General features: G+C 32.3%; 1 protein-coding gene across 20 annotated transcripts in view; it reads left to right on the top strand.

The window, feature by feature from the left end:
• The window catches only part of KCNJ16 (potassium inwardly rectifying channel subfamily J member 16), a 96,310-nt gene extending 76,815 nt beyond the window's left edge, over nucleotides 1-19,495 (top strand). For 9 of the 20 annotated variants that reach the window (XM_074224688.1, XM_074224675.1, XM_074224682.1 and 6 more), the window contains 2 exons: nucleotides 4,861-4,912; nucleotides 15,937-19,495. In XM_074224688.1, the coding sequence (XP_074080789.1) occupies nucleotides 16,003-17,271 (1,269 nt within the window). In that variant the 5' untranslated portion in view covers nucleotides 4,861-4,912; nucleotides 15,937-16,002 and the 3' untranslated portion in view covers nucleotides 17,272-19,495. Of the gene's footprint in view, nucleotides 1-4,860; nucleotides 4,913-6,318; nucleotides 6,483-13,576; nucleotides 15,379-15,936 lie in introns of those variants that run through there. The other 11 variants (XM_074224683.1, XM_074224690.1, XM_074224693.1 and 8 more) reach the window with 3 other exon arrangements.
• Nucleotides 19,496-22,319: the final 2,824 nt, after the last annotated feature.

Raw genomic sequence — 22,319 nt, 5'->3', positions numbered from 1 at the left:
AAGCCTTTAGCCTGCCCAAAGATAAGTTGCCGTCTATTTTTTTAATGTCACAGTAGCAAATATTTTAATTCCATTATAATGCATTATCATTATTCTCTATCATATCTCATATCTCTTTTAGACTTTTTATATATATATATATATATATATATATATATATGAATTTTAAAGCATCAGTGTTCATATTCCAGAGATTTTCCTCCTATTTTCTTCTTGATCCAGTGCTTTACTTACAAATACAGAATCACACAGATTTCTCCTAGGAAAAATTCCATTAATCATGACAAATTTCTAACCCTTGACAATGTAAAATTATCTCACTTCATGTAATTTCCACATTTATCGTTTCATTTTACTAAGTCTTTATTTGACAAAAAAGTATTTATTTGACAAAAGAACCAGGTCTACAAAGACAAAAGAGGGAAATTATCTGGAGATCAGTATCAAAGAGCAAAGAAGAGAATTAATTACAGATCATCTTGTGTACTTTTGGATACCAAACAGCATATTTCTCCCCAATGAGTATAGAGAACACAGTGACTGAGGAAATAGAGGAATGTATCTAGATCTTATTTCCATCCACCTCCACTCAGTATCTCACAATAAATCTGTCTCCCCCTCTGTTGCCCTCCAATTCTATCAAGTTTATTTGAAGAATTTCTTCACAACTCATAAAGGGGCAACAAAGTATAAATGATTCTTTACACTTTTATTCCTTGTATCTGTTATCTGCTTCTTCCATGCTGCAAGTTTATCAACTTGATGGGTTACCCATTGTTTGGTAATATCCTGATCAACTCCTGAAATCCACTTCATTATATATTTTATAAGTAACTAATTATGAGCAAGTTAGCATGCTAGACACTATGGATGTGAAGATGAAAACTGATATAAGCCCTGGTGATCAGTTGGGTGATCAATTTACTCTTTTACACTGATTCTAGAGTCTAGAGAATGGAGAAGTAAACTTCACCCAAATCATAAAATCTATATGTCACAGACTGCTTGATCTGAACTCCATGAAGCAACCCTTCCACCTCATCCATTTCAACTTCCTTTCCTGTCTTATCTTCTCCATTAGATTATAAACTCCTTGATGGTAGGTACTGTCTTTTTTCCCATATATGAATTACCAGTGTTTAGATCAGGTGCTTAATAATTGTGCTTATTTATAAAAAATAGGTACATAATAAATGTATATTGAATTGAATTGACACCTTTTCAGTAAATGTGTTCAGATCTATCCAAAAACCAAAACTGAAACTTAACAAAAATTCTATTTAACTATCTACCGTATTCATCTATAATTCTATAACTCTTTGTGTCTCATATCTACATTCTTTCCTTGATGATTCTCTCACTGTTTGTTCTTTTCTGATTTCTATATCTAGCATTCTACCAACAAAACAAGATCATTAACCAGTAGGAAATCAAATGATTAAGTGGAATAGTTAATCCTGAAAAAGAAAATATACACTTCTTCCTCTTAGATGCTGGAAAAAGAACACAAATAAAGGTCCTGAGAAATTTCAAACTGAGGAAAAGGAAGTTGAGGGAGAAAGCATTAAATGTTTTCCTTCTTTTCCATATAGTAAGAGGCAAGATCTGATGATATAGAGTGGGGAAAAGTTCAAGATAGGTTCTTTGAAGATAATGGAAAAATCAATTCATTTAAAAAAATTATAACTATTAGAACATAATCTTGTTCTGAATGAGTAGAGTGAAAGAATCTTACTTTGAGTATATTCTGTTTAATGTAAAAATGTGATCTCTATTTTATTTCATTAGTGTGGTTTCTGTAGTCACCATTATATATCACAAAAACTTCACTTCTTTGCAGATAGTTTCATGACTTGATTTAACAAAAAGATATTACCAGGTGTCCAACATAATGCTGATTATAGTTTTCTTAACTTAGCTGAATGTTTTTTAATGATACCCCACCACAGATCTATGCTTGAAGCTCTGTTACCTCGGAAGAATATTCCAAAACTAATTGAACACTGCAAAAACCTTTAATGAAGTAAGATTATCTCTAGGGTGAGACATCATTGTAAGGTATTAGTAAAAGAATGATAAAACTTTGATGGCTCCACTATCTCTTTCATTTAAGTACTCCCTAATTATTGGAATTATAGTCTTTCCAAGTTCACTTATAACATTTCATTCTTACCCATATCTATCCATCATTATTTCAAAATTGTACTACATTCTGCGATAATTCTGATAATAGTCTTAACTATTCTTTATATTGGGGAAGAATTTGGGCTATTCATCTGTTATCCCCCTGTTTTTCAATCATACATGTCTTCTTGATGCATTTTACACAATCTCTGGCTCAAGCAATCATTGGTAATATGCTGCAGCTTGCTTACATTTGCCATGTGTCTTTCTATTACGTGGAAAAAAGGAAACTAATAAAAAATAGTTTGAAAGAAAATTCATTATGAAGGTGCTTTCAAAGAGTTAAGTCTTCATGTTTCAATATTTCCTCTTGCTTTCTTATGGAAAAGCATCCAGTGTTATATAATTTTCTTGAAAATAGGTGATGGTGGAAATGTTTTCATGCCTCTCTTCTCCCACTGAGTGATAGGAAACTGATGCCTATAGTGCCTAGTCTAAAATCAGTATTTGAAACTAAGTATTCTGTGACTCCTAATACAATCAATAGATTTTATTCTAATCTATATTCTTTACAATTTTTTCTTTTCAGCTTGATATAAAGCCATAGAACACATTTTTAAAATTTGTAATCAAAAAGTTAAGTGAATCATCTTTTAAATCTGAATCAATTCTAACAATTACAGTAATGGGAGCATTTTGACTGTAGTTTGAATTGACCTGGCAGATTGGAGACAAAGGAAGTGAGTTTGAATCATAGTTCTGTTCTTTATTATTATATATACCTTGAGCAGGTAAATTAACTTCTCTAATTTTCAGTGTCATTAGAAAATTTAGATTCTCCTAGACTTCTAAGGTCCCTTTTGACTCTAAATTTAGGATCCTACTCATGGTTTAAGAGATCTTTTTTAAAAAAAATTATTTATTTTAAAAATTACATACAAAGATAGTTTTCAATAATTATTTTTCATAAGGTTTTTATTTTCACATTTTTCTCCCTACCTTCTTTCCTACCTTCCTTCTTCCTTCCCTACAGAGTGAGTAATCAAATATAGGTTATGCATGTATAAACATAATTCCATATTAATCATGTTGTGAAAGAAGAATCAGAACAAAAAGGGAAAAAACAGGAGGGGAAAAACATAAAACCAACAAATTTTAAAAATTGAAAATTTAGTCTGCATTTAGAATCCATAGTTTTTTTCTCTGGATATGGATGATACTTTCTTTTTTTTTCCTCTTTTTAAAATTTTTTTAAGGCAATAGGGTTAAGTGACTTGCCCAAGATCACACAGCTAGGTAATTATTAGGTGTCTGTATACAGATTTGAACTCAGGTCCCTTTGACTCCAGGGCCAGTGCTATATATACTGCACCACCTAGCTGGCCCCCATGGTATTTTCCATCAAGTCCTTCAGAGTTGTTGTCTTTGATTATTGTGCTACTGAGTAGAGCAAATCCATCTCAGTTGATCATCATACAACTTTGCTGTCAATGGGTACAATGTTCTGGTTCTGCTCACTTCACTTAGCATCAGTTCATGCAAGTCTTTTCAGACTCTTCTGAAGTCCAGTCACTTCTGATTTCTTACAGAACATAGTTAAAATATGGAGATCTGAAAACAACATTATAATATTATCTCTCAAATTCCCTTTATTAATGAAATCAGATTATTGTGATATTTGTAACTTTTAGACAGTGTCATAATATCAAGATTGGTCCTTCAAAAAGGTCAACAGGATATGCAAAAATTGAATGATTCATCAAATGCTGGTCAACAAAATATAATTCTAAAAATGGTTCTCACCTCCACTGACATCATTCCTCCTAATTTCCTTATTTCTGTCAAAGGCACAGAAATGTTCATTCTAGGAAGGCATTCCTGCCTTCACCCTTAATTGTTTCCCATATCCAATTATTTGTCACATCTTATCCTCTTTTTTCCTACATATTTTTTGCATACATCCCTTTTGTCTGGTTGTATAAAAACTATCCTAGTTTAGATTCTCATTTCTATTCTGGGAAATTGCAATAGCCATCGATCTTCCCCTGCTCTCTTAGTCTTCTTTAAATTGTTGCCAATTTAAGATTATTAAGCACCGATTTAACCATAGCATTCACTTGCTCAAGAAGTTTTTGTGGCTTTCTATTATAGTTAATATAAAATATGAACTCCCCTGTTTGGCATTTAAAGACTTTCAGAACATGCCAACAGTCTATCTTTTCAGGTTCATTATTTCCTCAAATACTCCAGGCAAACTGAACTATTTATTTCATCAGGTACACAACTTTCTATTAACTGCCACTGTGACTTTGCTTGAGTTGTCTTTGATACTTGAAATGTTCTTCTGACCACAACTTGTCCCCTTCAAAGTTTGACTCAAGCACCACCTCTTGTAACTCAGGAGGTAGCATACAGTTGTTCATTGTCAGTGATTCTCTCTCTCATCTGCCTCTCTCTCTCTCTCTGTCTCTCTCTTCATATAAATGTATATGTTTATATTTATTAATGTATGCATCTTACCTGGAACAAAATGAGTACTTAATAAATACTTATAGATTGGTCCTCTGCTGACATTTTGCTAGAAGTAAACCATGATAATTCCTGTTAATATATTCATGTGTTTCTTCTGACAAAAACAGAGAAATTTGGGAGTGAGATTTGTATGACTAGATATTCTGAGTAATGGGGACAAGCACATTTGCAGCATTTTTTCTTTTCCTTTCTTCTAATTCACAGATCCATTTGCAGAGGTTGGTGGAAAAGACTGAATTTAGAATTAGATCTGGAGGTTAGTAAAATGTTATTATTTATATCTTACTACATTATTTAACTTTGAATATATTTATCTCATTTACCTACTTTAGGTATTTCATATTTCCCATATATTTGAGGTTTCATGAATATCATGAATAATCAAACAAAAAGCTATAGGAAATGACAATATATTATCATTCCTAACTAGCTGACCAGATTGTAGCAATTTAGTCATTTTTCTGTCACATTTAGCTCTTTACAATCTCATTTAGGGTTTTCTTGGTAAAGACATTGTAGTGATTAGTCATTTCCTTTTCCAGCTCATTTTACACATGAGGAAACAGACAAACATGATTAAGTAACATGCTTAATGTTATATAGTGTCTGATGTTAGATTTGAACTCAGAGGGGCTGCTAGGTTGCACAGTGGATAGAGCACCTGACTGGAGTCAGGAGTACCTGAGTTCAAATATAGCCTCAGACACTTAATAATTGCCTAGCTGTGTGGCCTTGAGCAAGCCACTTAACCCCATTGCCTTGAAAAAATCTAAAAAAAAATTTTTAATTCAGGTCTTGATTCTAGGCTTGGCACTATACTGTACCTTTAACTGCTCACCATATTAATAGCATTCATTGAGTGATTTATTTTAAAGTTTCAAAAGACTATAGAAGTTGAAGTATAGTTTCTAGAAATTTTGCTGACAGAATCAGTTTGGAAAATCAAAGCCTTAAAGAAAGAAACTTATGAGAAGTTGAATGTACACTTCTTCAGAGTAAAAATATCTCCTTTTGTGTTCATATCCTGAGCAAAAACAAAGTATTTAGAATTATATTAGTCACATGTGGTACAACCAGACACATGACACTTATTGCACTTAAAAAGATCAAGTGACGTGAATATCATCACATACCTAATAGTTTTAGAGCAATTTTTAAAATTCACATCTTCTAACTCTGATTAAATGGATTTAAGTATGAATGGATATGGGGTGCCCATCAAAGGCCTTTGCATTTAATATTCCCCTTGAAAATGTTAGGTCCTTTAAATAAATTAATTACATGTCAAGACATACAATCACAGATAAAGAGTTTGAAGGGATTTTCCATTTTATTGAATCTATCTCATTTTGTGGATGAGAAAACTGAGGCACAACAACTTAAGTGAATTTCTCAGGGTCAAACAGTCAATAATGTTTGAGCTAGGATTTAAACCTAGGTAGTATTTCTGACTCCAACATTCAATATTCACTATGCTACTTAACTTTCTTGTATCTTACAAAGTTACAAGGTCATCGAGGTTTAAAAGAGTTCTTTTATGTTTTAATTTTATTGATAATTTTTTTTAAAGTATTAATATTTTATTTTGATCACCCACATTGTCCAGTGTTCTTCTCCCTTTTCTCCTCTTCTTCCTCCTCTTCCCCCTTTTCTGCTTCACAGAGACACAACCAATATCATAAAGAACAAAAGAAAAAATATAGAAGGGGAAGTAATTGGAAAAACCTGATGTGTAACACATCTCTGCACAACAAAAATTCAGAATTAGCATCCATGGTATTTCCCCTTTTTAAAGAAACAAGAAAGAGGTGTATCTCTTCTTTGAGGTAAACACTAGTAATTAGTTTCATAGAATTTCAGTTACAAATGTTCATTTTGTTGTTCTTTATATTTAAATTGTTGTAGTTGCTATATAGGGGTAACTAAGTTGTGAAATAAATAGTATGTTGGTCCTGGAAACAGAAAGATTGAGTTCAAATCTGACCCCAGACATTATGATCTTCAGCAAGTCATTTACCTCAGTTTCCCCATCTGTAAAATGAACTGGAGAAGGAAACACTCCAGTATCTTTGTCAAGTGGTGAAATAATATTTGGAAATGACTGAAAATTAATGAACAGCAAAAGTTGCTATATATCTTCTTTTCTTGTTTCTCTTTGCTTTGCTTAAAATCATATAATTATTCCCAAATATTACTCCAGTTTTCCTTTTCAACATTTTTTAGACAATGCCTGACACACATAGATACATAATAACTACTAGATGATAGATATTCATGTAGTGAGTCATTACTCACTCAAAAAAGCATTTACTAAATGTTTAAATTGTGTCAAACATAATGATAAGTTCTGGGAATATAAAGAAAGGCAAAAACCAATAGTCAATCCACTCTGAAAGAGCTTCTGTTGTAATCAACAAGATAAAATATAAATAATCAAATGAATACAAAATATGTTGCTGTTCTTTGTCTTTCATTCTTAAAGAGGACTATAACATCAGGGAGTACATGAATGACAAGTCCATGAATTGGATTTGAGTGAGGAGGTGCTGTGCTAAGTCACCAGCCTCATTTTCTCCTTTGGATCTCAGACAAGGACAGATATGAATCAGGATGATTGGAGATGGCCCTAATGTGAGGCAATGAAGGTTAAGTGACTTGCTCGAGGTCACACAGTTAGTAAGTGCCAAGTATCTGAGGCTGGATTTGAGCTCCCACCCTCCTGACTTCAAGGCCAGTGCTCTATCCAGTGTGCCACCTAGCTGCCCTTACAAAAAGAATTTACAAAATATATAAAGTTTAGAGAGAAGACAATGTCAGAGGCAAGGAACTGAGTAACAGAAAAGTCTCTTTCTGTTAAAATCCCAAATGTGGGATTTGTATTATTTCATTAGATCCTCTTGCTGAGTTTTTAATTTGGTGATTTTTAAGAATTGCTATGTCTCCAAGGAGACATGAAAAAAGCTGTACACACTTAAAGAGCACACATTTCAATTCAATTGAATTAGCCATTGATATGAAGAAATCAAACAGCTCAATGATCATTCAAACCCAGTGTGAAATTGAATCAAATGCACTAAAAGAGATAGAAATGTGTGGTCAAAAATGAAAAAAAAAAAAGAGAAAAGAGAAAAGAAAAGAAAAGGAACAGTCAAGAACTAACAAGCTATTGAGACAAAACAGGTTAATTAACCCTCAGAAAATGTGCTACAACTTTCACAAAGACCTAACCAAGAGAGAGATTGTTATTGATTCCTCTCTCCTTTAGTAGATGTTTATTTTTTTAAAAAAATATTTATTTATTTTCATCCATATGCACATGCATATTTCCAAGTTACAAAATTTCCCTCCACCCTCCCTTCCTACCCACCTCCCCTCAGCGGGGAACAGTCAGGTTAGTATTTTACATACATATTTTGTTAAACATGTTTACAAATTAGAAATTTTTGGCATGAGGAATTAGGAATAAGGGAAGCAGATGCATAGGGAATAATCTTTATAGTGTTCATCAGATTCTGAAGGGTTGTTTTTTTTTTCTGTTTGTTTTGTTTTGTTTTCTTCCTCTGTTAGGGATAATATAGTGCATAACCAGGCAAATACAGTTGTCCTAGCTCTCTGGGCTGCCGAGAGGAGCTGCTTCGATCAAGCATGTTCATCTCATAATGATGTTATTGATGTGTACATTGTTCTCTTGGTTCTACTCCCTTCACTCAGCATCAGATGTAGATATTTCTTAAAACTGGAGAAACAGTGAAAATCAGAGTTATTATTGTTGCTATTTCAAGCAGTTATTACTATAAAGTGAAGCAAAAAAAGTTGCCATGGACAATTTTTTTTCTAATGAAAAATCTTTTTCATTCAAGGTATTTAACACAAACATCATCAGAACAAAACCAGACAATACTATAAGATCTGGACATTTTCATCAGATTCAAAAACATGTACCCAAAATTCTCTTTGGGGGTTTTCTCTATTTTTAGTTGACTCTTGCACTCTTATTTCCAATATTGTAGTGCTGAATTTTGATAACTATATTGATCTACTAAGAAGTATATTCATTCTGGAATTATATAATGTATATTTATGGTATTAATATTATTTTTATTACATTATACATATATGTATTTTCCATACTATTCTATAGTATAGTATTCATACATTATTTATAATTTGGAGATCTTATTTTTATATTCTGAAAAGTATTTTTGGATATCTTTTTCACCCATTTTCATCTATTGGATTTTCTCTATTTTAGAATTCCATATTTCTTGTATATCAGAACATTATCAGAGATATTTGAAAGAAAGTTGTATTCTCAGTTGATTGTATCCCCTCTTATCTTTTGTATATTAATTTTGTTTATAGAATTACTTTTAAATTTCATATTATAAAATTACCTGTATGTATATATGCATTTATGATATCCACATACATACACACATGTGTGTATATATGTACACATATGTATATAAAAATATATGTGTGTATATATATACATATATGTATATATACACACACACACACATTAGGTCTTATTAAGTCTTTTAATCAACTTTATCCCTTAGGAATTAAGACTTCTCTTTCAGTCAGTCTCTGAAAATTGGATGATTTCCTTTTCTAATTTTTCAAAATGTCATGATTTTAGCATTATTGCTATATATCTACTTTTGAATTTAATGTGGTACATGAAATAAGATGCTGTTTTAAGCCTAATTTCTTTGTACAGTATTCCAGTTTACCTAGCAATTCTTCTCAGATAAATTGCTATAAGATAAGAAAGCATTTCTTAGGAAATTAATACTTTGGGATCTATCAACACTAATTCATTAAGTTCATTTATTTCTGATTATCATTTGTCTAGTATTTTCTATTGACATTCTATTTTTCAAATATTTTCAAGTATTTTTTAAAATTCTTGCTTTGCAATTTTTATAAAGTTTCAAAGGACTAGTCTTTTTTGTTCCTAACTTTTCATTTCCTCTGACTTTCTGGATCTTTTGTTCTCTTCCCTAAACCCCCAATGAGTTTTGAAATTATTTTGTCTGGCTCTAAAAAGCAAACTTTGGCTGAGTTTGATTGAAAGAATACTTAATTTGTGAATTAACTTCAGTAATTTTCCATTTTTATTATAATGACAGGGCACAGAAATGAGTACTGAAAAGTTATTATTTCTTTATTATGTTTTAGCAGATTAACTTTGAAATATTTTATGTATTTTCAAATTGCTTTTAATTAAACTATTTTTGTCTCCTATACTTTATTACTGCTATATGTGAATGTTGTTCATTTTATGAATTTATGTTTTTGGCTTCAACTTTACTGAAGTTGCTGTTTATCTTCATTAGGTTCTTTGCTGATTAGAATTTTCTAAGTAAATCATTCAGTTATCAGAAAATAAGGATAGCTGTGTTTCCTCTTTGCCAATATTTATGATTTTAATTTATTATCCTTGTATTATTATTAATAGGTGGATTTCTGGAATTATGTAAAATAATAGCAGGGAAAGGGACCATCTACTTTTTACTTCTATATTAACTGGCAAGTCTATTGATCTTCTTTAATTCTATATAACAGTAACTCTTGATTATCCATAGGTACTTTTTAATTATACATAAAATGCTATCCTCTCTGCTTATAAATTGTTTAATTTTTAGTATAAATGAATACTGTGATTTTTCAAAAAAATTTTCTGTAGCATTTTTATAATTATGTGGTATTTTTAATGATAATAAAATTATGGCAATTATTTTCTTAATATTTAGTCATTCCTATATACATGCAACAATTGCAATTTAATCATATTAATATTTTTTGAATCCCCTTCTGTAATCTTTTAGCCAGAATTTTCTGAATACATTTGAATATATTACTATATTTTATTGCTTTGTTTTACCCTTCTGCTTTTTAAACAACCAAATCCTGTTTGAACACAAGAAAGGTATTTGATAGAGAAGCATATTTATTATTTTTGAGGATAATTTCAACATTCCAGAAAAAAAATTGATAAAATATTCATGCAATTTAATTATCTCCTTCCATAGTTCCATTAGTGATAGTTCAGTTTTCTTCTTTGGAAATTGAATTATTTTAACTATTTATTTTATACTGTTTTAATTCCAACATTTCATATTTTTGTAGTTTTTTTCTCTTTTCAATTCTCAACTTTGTTGGCACCTAACTGTTTAGTAGATTTTGATCATTATTTTTATTGCTACTGAGTTTTATGTAATTCCACTTTGCCAATTAAAATAAATTTCTCCTCTCTTCTTTTTTAGGCAAGCTGTAAAAGCTTTATCATTTCCATCTTATCAAAAAAAGTCTCTAGTTCTATTTGTCATTTTGTAGAATTTTTTCTTTCAAATCCATGTATAGCTTTATCAATTTTCTCAATATCTGCATTTTCTGTTTATTTTGAGCGTGTGTGTGTGTGTGTGTGTGTGTGTGTGTGTGTGTGTGTGTGTATACTTGGTTGGTTCTAAGTTTTATTTGCATTTCTATATTATCTATCTCCCCCCCCCATTTTGTTATTTTTAGATTTGGGGAACTGTCTGTGTGTACAGATTTCTTTAGATTAAATACAGACAAATATTTTCATGTTATCATAATAATTGTCTTTCATATAGTTATTTTTTCTATGATTTATTTTTGACCTTTTCATTGTTATTTTATGATTAAATATCCATTTGGGATTGTGTTCCCTCTATAGAATGTTTTAAAATTTTCATTATAGTATTCGAAAGATTGCTTACCAGTTGTTTTTTAAATGGGTTTATAGTTTCTCTGAATTCTATTAAATGATCTGTTTTTTTAATGTGTCATATCATGCTGAGAAATAGGCATATTCTATAGCAGTCCTAATCAAAAAGTGCATTTCTTGAGTTATTCACTTTTTCAAGATATTTCTTAAAAACAAATTTGTTATCTCTTTAATGCTCATAATTCTACTTTTTCTACTTTTTCATAATTCTACTATCATGTTGATTTATCTACTTGGACTCTCGATTTTACTTGATATTTTTTCCCTTGAACTCTTTGGCATTTCAGACATTTTTCTTTTTGTTCTACTGCTATACATTTTTAAGACTCTTCTTTTGTTAAATAATACACCACCTAATCATTGACTGAAAAGTGTTCCATTTTCCTTTTTCCTCTGTGAATCTCTGCTGGGTCCATGAAGGTTATAGAAGGTGTATTATATGGACACTTAAAAGATTACTTATTGTATGTTTGTAATACTGAGAAGGCCAAGACTAGAGAATTATTTGACACAGTAGGCCTAAAGCAGATAGAGTATCCTAAGACTACTATCATTATGATAGGATCCAGACAGTGGAAGGAAAGAAGAGAGGAAGAGAGAAAGAAGAGTAAGAGAGAGAGAGAGAGAGAGTGACAAAGAGCAAAGAACAAAATGAGAAAGATGATGATCAAAAATAGCTGCTAGTAGACAGAATGTTTTATTTTTTTGCTTAGAAATATTCTTCTCCACCTAGTTTATCTGAAATGTACATTTTGTAAATTGGGATCAATTGACTTGATGAGGAAATGATGACTGATATCTTTTAGGCTTTCAGTATACTCTGAAAGAAATCTCAATGTAACTCAATGCCATTGATTCTTATCATAGTCAACCTATAACAACTCCCTAAAGAGTAGTTAAGACTGACTTTTTTTTTCCTTTCTTAAATGAATGAATTAGTTCACTGCTGTAGATTGAAATCAGAGTTGGAGAAGGGGAGTAGAAATGGAATGGGGGGGGGTCTTAAGGGAAGGAAATGATGCACTCTATATTTTGTAGGTTTATGTGCTATGGTTTCCCAGACTTATTTGATTCATTTTCTAGTTCCCATAAAGGAAACACTTTTTAAGCAAAAATAAACATCAATAGTTCTTAGAGCTCAGGAAGCATCTCATGCAAAGAGAAATACTCCACAACAGCCCTATTTTTTTTGGTGGAAGCAAATGGGTAAAAATTGTGATATCTGAATCTGAAATGATATGTCATTGTATCATAAGAAATGACATAAAAATTCAAAGAAGCACATAAAAAACATATGAATTGTTATAGAATGAAGCAAGTTAATATCTTATCTAACTAAAAATTATAAACAGCATGTTATATAGCAAAAAAACCTCAATGCATTGTAATTATAGCATGCCTAGAGAAGAGTTGAGAATTGCACTTCTTCCTCTGTTCCTGCAGTGGGGATGCAGGTATGGGTGTCTAATATTGCATACTTCTGTAAGGCTTTTTTTCTGAGCTTCCTTTTACTATTTATTATTATTATTATTATTTGTTATTATTACTATTTATTTCTGAATGTTTCTGTCCCCATTTTCCAGAAATAAACATAATTACTTACATAATTATAGAAGCATTCAGAAATAAATGTGATTAAGAAAATAAAAGGCATCAAGGAAGACAGAAACAAAAAGAAAATTGTATTCTTTTAGGTCCTTCTAAATGTTGTTTTTTTATTTTGATGATAATAAAGTTGAGAATTTAGAGATGAAGGCTTTAAACAAAATGTCACCATTTAATTTTATGTAACAGAAATCTTCAAAAAGATAACAACCAACTAACTTTGATGTCAATTCAATGGCTAATCTGACAATAGGATCTTTACTCATCTTGCTCAATAAAAAATGCTTATCATTAAGGATTGGTGGTTTTTGTTTTATTTTTTCTTGGGTTTTGGGGGGATTACTTCATTTTACTTAGTTGTATTAAGCTATAGATCCCTAGGGAATCATCTTTTCATTTGAACACATGTCCATTGGGAGATTCATCAATTATATGACTGGAGGTTAAAAAGAAAAGATAGCTTAAAAAAATCTTATTTATTGAGAAGAGATTTTCAAAGCAAAACTGTAGAGATGGGAGTCAGGGCAGGGGGGCAGGGGGAATAGATATCAAAAGTACATTCAAAGGATGAGAGAAGAGAATTGTTTGGTCCTGGTTTGTTTCTATGATAATGTCAAAAATTTGGAAGAAACCATTCAAGTATTCAGGTAACTGACAGCTAACATGTGAAATATAAGCCCATAAAAGAGCATAACTTGGTTGGAGCAATATAAATTAGTAGAATGATTCAGAAGAAAATTCTACTGAATACCTCCTGAATCCTAAATGGTACAAAGGAAAACTATTTTAGAGAAGAACTTCTGTTGATGGCATGAACAGTCAAGAATTCACTCATAATTTATGAAGTCACTATCATGGTACAACTAAAATGCAATCAGTCCAGATGAAAAAAGAATCAGTCACAATGAAAATAATATGTGATTCTAAATGAGTTTTTGAATTCAAATAGTTTTGGTTTTTGATAATACTTCTTTAAAAAAATTCATTCATTGTGTAACAAGGACAAAATGGAGTGAGGATGAAGTTTTGAAAATAATATTATACTTCTAGTCCTTTTGAAGATATTACTATAAAATGGCAGGTCAGAGAATTTTCTTCAAATAATAGCTCATGATATAGATAAAATATCACCAAAATATTTCTAAGTATAATCCAATAAGCATTTTGGAAATCCTGGAGGCCTTTAGCAGCAAGTAAGTCACATCTTTAATGTACAAATGTACCCCTCAAAACTTTATTTTAATGCTAACAAAGGAGATGATGTAACTTGTCCAAACTGATATGGGGAAAATGCAAACAAACAAACCTTTAATGTGTGCCTAACTGGTTTCTTGGCATGGGAAAGGTTTTCAGCTTGTAAGCATGTAAGCAGAGTCCATCCCACACAAATGTTTCATCAAACAAAGTGTTTATTGTAGAATGGGCCTGATCCTAAGACAAGGGAGTAAACTGATGCCTTTTGGAAGGTACATTAACCATTTCAAAGCATTCAGAACCCTGGGTGTTCAGTAAGAACTTGTTAAAGCAAACTACTCCCATCATTTTGTGAACTAGGTCTTTGTCAACTAATACCTAATGATAGTAATTTATTTCCTCCTAACTCCCCATGCATATCAAAAGCACAATCAAAAGCAGCAAACTCTCAGATACAATAACTAGAGAATTTAAACTCTCTAGAAAATTAAGACTGTGTCATGGAATTATTGTGTTTTCTTCCTTGATCTTATTTGAAGCAAATTTCTACTTTAAAATGTTTACTTTCACTTTCAGATGTGACATTTGAAGCTCATTGACTTCTATTTGGTGGACCTAAATTTCTGTTGAACTATACTTTCTAGAATAATATTTGTATAACTAATTTAAGAGAAGAGTACCAGTGAGAGGAAAAGAGTAGTTGGAAGCAGAATGGAGAATTTTACCAATTTAATTTGGAGAAATGTAGAGGAGCAAACACAGTGTCTGAGAGCAGAGCAAATCTGGCTTGCTCCCTTTAAGAGAGAAAGATGATTAGTCCCTTTGGCAAAATTTTACTCCTCCCTTTCAGAGGGGAAGTGAAGAGTTGGCAGTGTCAAAATATGAGTGAGTGTGATGGAACAAAGGCAAAGGCAATTTTACACCTTACTGAAAGACACCTGGGAGTGGTTTTACCTCCCCTGGGCTCAAGACAGAATCTCTCAAACATGCCAAAAGGTGGATCTTTGGAAAAGCAAGCTCCATTTGAATGAGATGTAGCTTAGTTCTCTGTCAGGGAAAGTGCAGCAAGAAGCAAGGTATTTTCAGGAAGAGTGGGAATGGAAAAGGTGCTGGAAAGTGACAAAATCCATATTTGATCACCTATAGAGACTGGGCATCTACAGTTGTGTGTAAGTTTCAATGGAGTCTGGAATGCAGAAAATGTTTCATGTTTTGTGGGATATTTTTTTCCCTTACAGCTGAATTTTGAGAGATATGCCTAATAAGGAAAAAATGTGCATAATGTCAAATGTAAGCTCAGCATTTGGAAGGTTTGTAGAGTTCTTAGACAAAATCTTGGAATAATTTATCACTTCTTAATTGTAGCTAGATGAAAAATTCCAAAATGTTCTGAATACAAGAGGATTGTATGATAAAGGAAAGCAAAATATTTTAGTCATTTCAGGTCAGAGAAAGCAGAGTTGTGCTTGAATACATCTCGAATAACTCGGGTATTTCCCAAAATAATATACATGCTTAATACATTTGCTATTTTCTCTTACTGAATGTCTGTTTCCTTGTTGTTACTGAATTTTTCAGTTTTAATGAACTTAAATGCATAATTAATCCTGACTATTGCCTTCAGATGGAGTTATATAGCCATTATAATGTGGTATAAATGCAATAAGAATAACAACCTGCTATTAAGAAGTCAAATAAAATTCTATTTCTATCTCTTTCTTTTTTAGGCTTTAACTGAAAGCAAATAAATTGAACTCTTAACCTGTTGAATGATCTGAGAATATAAAGACAAAATGAGTTATTATGGCACCAACTATCAAATTGTGAACATGGAAGGGAATGTACCCAAGTACACTAACTGCCACCCAGAGCACATTATAACTGAGAAGCGAAGAGCAAGAAGACGATTATTGCACAAAGATGGTAGTTGCAATGTATACTTTAAACATATTTTTGGAGAATGGGGGAGTTACATGGTTGATATTTTCACCACCCTTGTGGATACCAAATGGCGTCATATGTTTGTGATATTCTCTTTATCTTACATTCTCTCTTGGCTTATTTTTGGCTTGATCTTTTGGGTGATAGCCCTTCACCATGGAGATCTGTTAAATGATCCAAATATCACACCATGTGTTGACAACGTCCATACTTTCACAGGAGCATTCTTATTCTCCCTTGAAACTCAAACCACTATAGGCTATGGTTCTAGGTGTGTCACTGAAGAGTGTTCTGTGGCAGTCCTTGTGGTTATACTTCAGTCAATCTTGAGCTGCATCATAAATACCTTCATCATTGGAGCTGCCTTGGCCAAAATGGCAACAGCTCGAAAGAGAGCCCAAACAATTCGATTCAGTTACTTTGCCCTCATAGGCATGAGAGATGGGAAGCTTTGCCTTATGTGGCGCATTGGTGATTTTCGACCAAACCATGTAGTAGAGGGAACAGTGAGAGCTCAACTACTTCGCTATGTGGAGGATAGTGAAAGACGAATGACAATGGGATTTAAGGACCTAAAGTTAGTCAATGACCAGATCATCCTTGTGACACCGGTGACCATTGTCCATGAAATTGATCATGAGAGTCCTTTGTACTCCCTTGACCGCAAAGCAGTAGCCAAAGACAACTTTGAGATTTTGGTGACATTTACATATACAGGGGATTCAACTGGGACATCCCACCAGTCAAGAAGTTCCTATGTACCTCGAGAAATTCTCTGGGGCCACAGATTCAATGATGTTTTAGAGGTGAAAAAAAAATACTACAAGGTAAACTGCTTACAATTTGAGGGAAGTGTTGAAGTATATGCTCCCTTCTGCAGTGCCAAACAATTGGACTGGAAAGATCAGCAGCTACACAACCTTGAGAAAACATCCTCAGGCAAAGGATCAGTAATGACTGAAACCAAGGTTAGACGAAGGTCATTTAGTGCTGTTGCCATTGTTAGCAGCAGTGAAAACCCTGATGAAATGACTAAAACCACAGCTAATGAAAATAATGAAACACCATATCAGAAAGCTCTTCTGCAATTAAACAGAATCTCAGTAGAATCCCAAATGTAACCTGCAATGTCAGTAGCAGTTACAAGTGGATTGCTCTCCCTACCCAAGTTTTTCCAAGAGAGTCACACTAAGGCAAGTGGCTTGAAATGACCTGAAATGATGATAGTCTAGACAGTCAGTTTTTGTATTATACATCTGGATGGGGAAAAGTTAGAAGAAAAGCATGATTAATAGAAAATCAAATAATCTCTCACAATCAAAATGTTACAAATTCTATCAGAAATATATTTAGGAAACAAAACTGCCAGTTCTTAACTGCATCTTCTTTCACTTTCCCTCATCATTATCCAATAAAGGCAGCATCAAACAACAAAGTAAAACTAATTAGAATTCATTTATATAGTGCTTTGTGATATATAAAACAGTTTTTCTAGATAGTAACCTGGGGTGTGGAAGGTGGGGAGGAAAGTGGTACAGTTATTATTATGCCAATGCTACAAAAAAGAGAAGTTAAAAATCAGAAGGCCTAAGTTTGTGGACACAGGGTTACAATGCTACTACTAACTATGGGTAGTTGATAGTGGAACCAGAATTTGAATTTAGATATTTTTACTTCAAACCCAAGATTCTTTCTCCTTTATATTCTACATATCAAAATGCCTAAGATAATAGTCATTGTTTAGTGCCATCAGATGTCCCATTTTGCTTGTTTCATTAGCACTAGATTCCTCAAAATGATTTTTATCTTTCCTAAGCCTTTATAAAAGTAGAAGCAGATGCTATTTTTTTCAGAATAATCTGTTTTCCCCCAATTCTTCAGTTCCGTGAACAATGAGATTGAGATTATATGACATTGAAGTATTTGTTATGCTTTGAGATCATGGACTCATGGGAAATTTAAACCTAATGTTTATGTCCATCTGCTTTTTATCCATGATTACCATCATTAGCCACTCTCTTCATGGCAATGATAGAGATAAGGGATGGAAATAATTTTTATGTCCATCGATGCCTAAAAATTGCAATAGGGAGAAGGGTTAAAGGATGGGAGATGCAGGGACAAACAAGACTTTTTTTTCCTTATGCTTGAAATTAAACCATAGTTTTGCATAGATAAAATTTGTACTCATAGCTATTAATGTTCATGGTTGGAACTTGGTCTCATGGCCAAGGAAAATATTGTACTCCATAAGACTCTTGCATCTGCCACCATTGAATATAACATGCAGTGACCACGTTATAGGTTAGAGTAGATTTTTTTCTTATAATTGAAGACTAAAATTTTGATTTTTGGGTTAAATGAGTTTTATTTTCTTATCTATGAGAAAGACTAAATTGTGATTCAAAATGGTTAGTGACAACAGTTTATCCTAAACACCATTTTTTTTAATCAATGGGAAGTGGCTAAAAAACACTTGAAAGGTATATTTAAGTATAGTAAATTGAGTGATTAAGAGGTATTTATGGGAACAGTGATAAAAGAGTGAAGGGAGGATAATCATGATGATTTATTGTATAATAAATCCAATTATCTAAAAAAAAGAAATATAGTGTAAAACTTGAAGTAAAATCTTACATTAAGTCAGTGACTACCTTCAGAATTGTCTATAGGATTGCATTGTTTTTTATATGAGCTATAATCTCTTGCATCAGATTTTTATCATCTCTAAAATTATATGATCTCATTGATGCTTCATATAAGTATTGATTCACCTAAAGTGAAATTGGAGATAATTAAGATAGAGTAGATAGAAACTTATGAATTTCTCAATGCCTGTTTTTAGGTAATTAAAGGTTATTAAGGAACATAATCAAAATAGCTCTATTATAATATGAAAAAGAGAACTATGCAAGTTGCAACCTGCAAAACAAACTCTGAAAAATTATTCTGAAGTCTAATTCCTCTGACCTACCATTTAGAATTTTTGCTTCTTTCTTACCTTAGGATACCTGGGTCATATTTTGTTTTATAAATATACTGTTCCAGGATTACTAGTAACAAAGCTAAATTAGCCCCAAAATCTGCTTAGTTAAAAATATACTTTTATCCCAGCCTGTTTTATCTAGATTCAACCCAAATTTTATAGCACTTATACTTGAGTAGACTTTTCCCATCTATTGTATTTTATTCAAGAATCAAATCATTATATCTTTTCTGCTAGTAAATTCAATGTTGGAATATGACTCTCCAAACATTTCCATTTGGCTTGAGTCCAATGTAAGTCCTATATTAAATCATAGCATCTCTTGTCAAATTTTAAATTTCTTTATTAGTTTACATATATATATATATATGTGCTTTATAATAGTAAAAATATTAAAATAAAGAAATTAAACAAAAATAATGCTTGTATATTACTATCTTTCACATGTTTTAAAAACTATGATATCTCTGTAGTTTATCATGCAGTGATACTAGAAAACTCAGGGCAAACCTATACCCAAATGACTCCCTGAAATTTAACAAAATGACTTCTAATAAGGTAAGTGATAATTGTCTTAATGTAATTTTCAGTGTGCCCACCGAGAGATTTTCCCTATACCAAAGTATCAAATCATGCTTTCATTAGATTTTTTTCTTTATTAGATCAAAAGCAAGCCTTAGCACAACCACTGTTCTAAATAATATTGTTCCCAGAGCCATAACTAGGGTTGGACATTTTTTCCTGGGACACAAAATTTGGAAGATATTGACAGCACTTGTAATTGCTTTAGCCCAATAAAAGCAGTAAACCTTAGCAGTTAGCAAGACTAATTACTTAAAATGAGAAGCCACCAGTTAGAAAGCTTGTGACTTAATACTCGCCCACAAGGTAAATATTCAAGAGGTGGTCTTCCATTGATGTCTCTGTTCTAGAAAGCAACATCACCCCCTCAAAAAAAGGTTTAGTATACCTAAATAATGACATAACACTTACATGTGGGATAAAAATTCATTATTATAGCCTTGGAGTTCACATTGTCTGCCTTGAAAGCTTACTTGGAATGGGGTTTCAGAGCCAAGGCCTAATATTGCCAGATGCTTCAAAAATACTATCTGCTTCTAGCCAACAGTCAAATGAATTGAGCCAATGCCATGCCTATTGACTTAAAGTTGAGAAACTATAACTGGTGCTATACTTAAAATACAAAATAATTGTGTACCTCCCCAGTTCTTTCTTTTTTTAATTCCAATTACCTCAAGTATTGTTAAATGTATTTACTAATAGAACCAAATATATATGTTGAAAAATTAGATCAGAAGATTTATTCAGCTTTCGTGGGGAACACTTTGAGAATATCAACTTTCTAAAGATTTTTTTTTTCTGGGTAATTAGGGTAAAAAATTTTTAATTACCTGAAAGAGTTGTTCCTGTAATGGAAATTCCTTTGAGATACTAATAATTGGGTGATTTTGGAAATAGGAACTAATGATTATATCTCGTTTTCTCCCTTTTTTTCCTTCTCTGCCCTCTACCCTGCCTGCAATGGAATTATATCCAGTTTTGCAATCTGGACTTTAGTTTGGGTTAGGGCTCTAAAAATGCTAGGTCACTGGGAAATATAATTGGCAGCATACCAGTGGATGAATGCTGTATTTCATGATGTCCAGGAAGTCATTCTTCATTAACTCAGAAAATCTGGAAAAACCCTAAAAATATATATAACCCCCCCAAAAAAATTGAATGTGTGTAACAATTGAACGCTTTTGTTAAATTAATATCCTTCTGAATCTTAACGGAGAAAATGTGCCAAGCTCTTCTTAGACACCTCCCTTTCTAAGGCTAAGATGTGGAATTCTATTCAGTGTAGAAAATTCTCTTTCCTCTTGAAGAACTATTGATCCATTGCAGTCCCTACATGAAGTGTGTATTGCAAAGGCATGTGTCTAGGCTTGTGCACTCTTTGACTTAAGTTCTGTATTTAGACTTTGGGAAAGTACCTTGGACTCCTGGTATGCTACAATTTATTGTTTCAAAGTAGCAAATCCCTACCTCAATTCCAGAATCAGATTTCCTTGAATTTGGGCTTTTTTTGTCTGGGGGCAGTGGTTAATAATTTCATTTGTCCCCTAAGAGTAAATAAAAGTACAACAATAGGGATAATGCAGAACACAGCAGAAAAGCAGAGGACTTGAGCTACAGAATCAAACAGTGACAGTAGCTGGTTTGTTCTGTTTAATGACTATACATACATGTTATAAGGGAGGATTTCTAATTTGAGGGGATACAAGTTAGTTGGTAGTGATAGATATGAAAAAAGAGCATTGAAAAACCTAAAAATTATAAAAATTGTACACAGGAAAAGGAAAAGTGGTACAAAATAGAGTTCTTTATTATTAGCTGGTTAAGCTCAAAATTGTTTATTAAAACAAACAAACAAAAAAGCAACCCCTATGTGGTAGATGCTCATAGTTGTGTGTGTGTGTGTATGACTTGAAAAGTGATTATACTGAATTCATAATTAAAAAAAAGTTCTTTTTTTTCTTTTTTTAAAGAACAAAACAAGGGGGTTTGGAAGTCTGAGGTAGACAAGTGAGAACAGGGATCTCAGAATGGATGTGGTAAACTGTTCTTGGAGGAGATATTCTCATGGAAATGTAGCCTTTGAAATATAAAACTGTCTATGTGACCCAATTCAAATGACTTTGTGGGCAGAATGCAAACAGGCATCTAAAGGGATCAGTTTCCCTGAAGGGATGTTTTAGTTGTGTTGCTGGGAGACCCTTGATGGCCTAGATTGTTAAGGGACTTTTCTGAGGGTAAGAAAAACTTATCTCAAAATGAATTCTCAAGTGATGCTTCTGCTGCTCTCATGTTACTGCATAAACTGAAATCAATCCAATTGCAGTGATTGTAGGGGAGAGATCATTGGTTTCAGGGGAACAAGATGTAGAGTTGATTCACAGTTCACATTTATTATCTGAATGATCTTGGACAAGTCACTTTATATGCCTGAGCCTCAGTTTCCTTATTTGTAAAATGCAGGACATAGAATAAGTAATCTCTAAGTTATCTTCAAATTCCATTATACTATGATTCTATATAGTTCAACCAAAATATTTTCTAGTACCTAAATGATCCCCTACAATCATTATCACCTCTCTTCTTCATTTGGGGTTTTGCATA

The sequence above is a fragment of the Macrotis lagotis genome, chromosome 2 (assembly GCF_037893015.1).
Source record: "Macrotis lagotis isolate mMagLag1 chromosome 2, bilby.v1.9.chrom.fasta, whole genome shotgun sequence".
In the NCBI taxonomy this organism is placed as follows: Eukaryota; Metazoa; Chordata; class Mammalia; order Peramelemorphia; family Peramelidae; genus Macrotis; species Macrotis lagotis.
The sequence above is the reverse complement of the archived record's forward strand: the minus strand, read 5'-3'. Positions and strand labels throughout refer to the sequence as shown.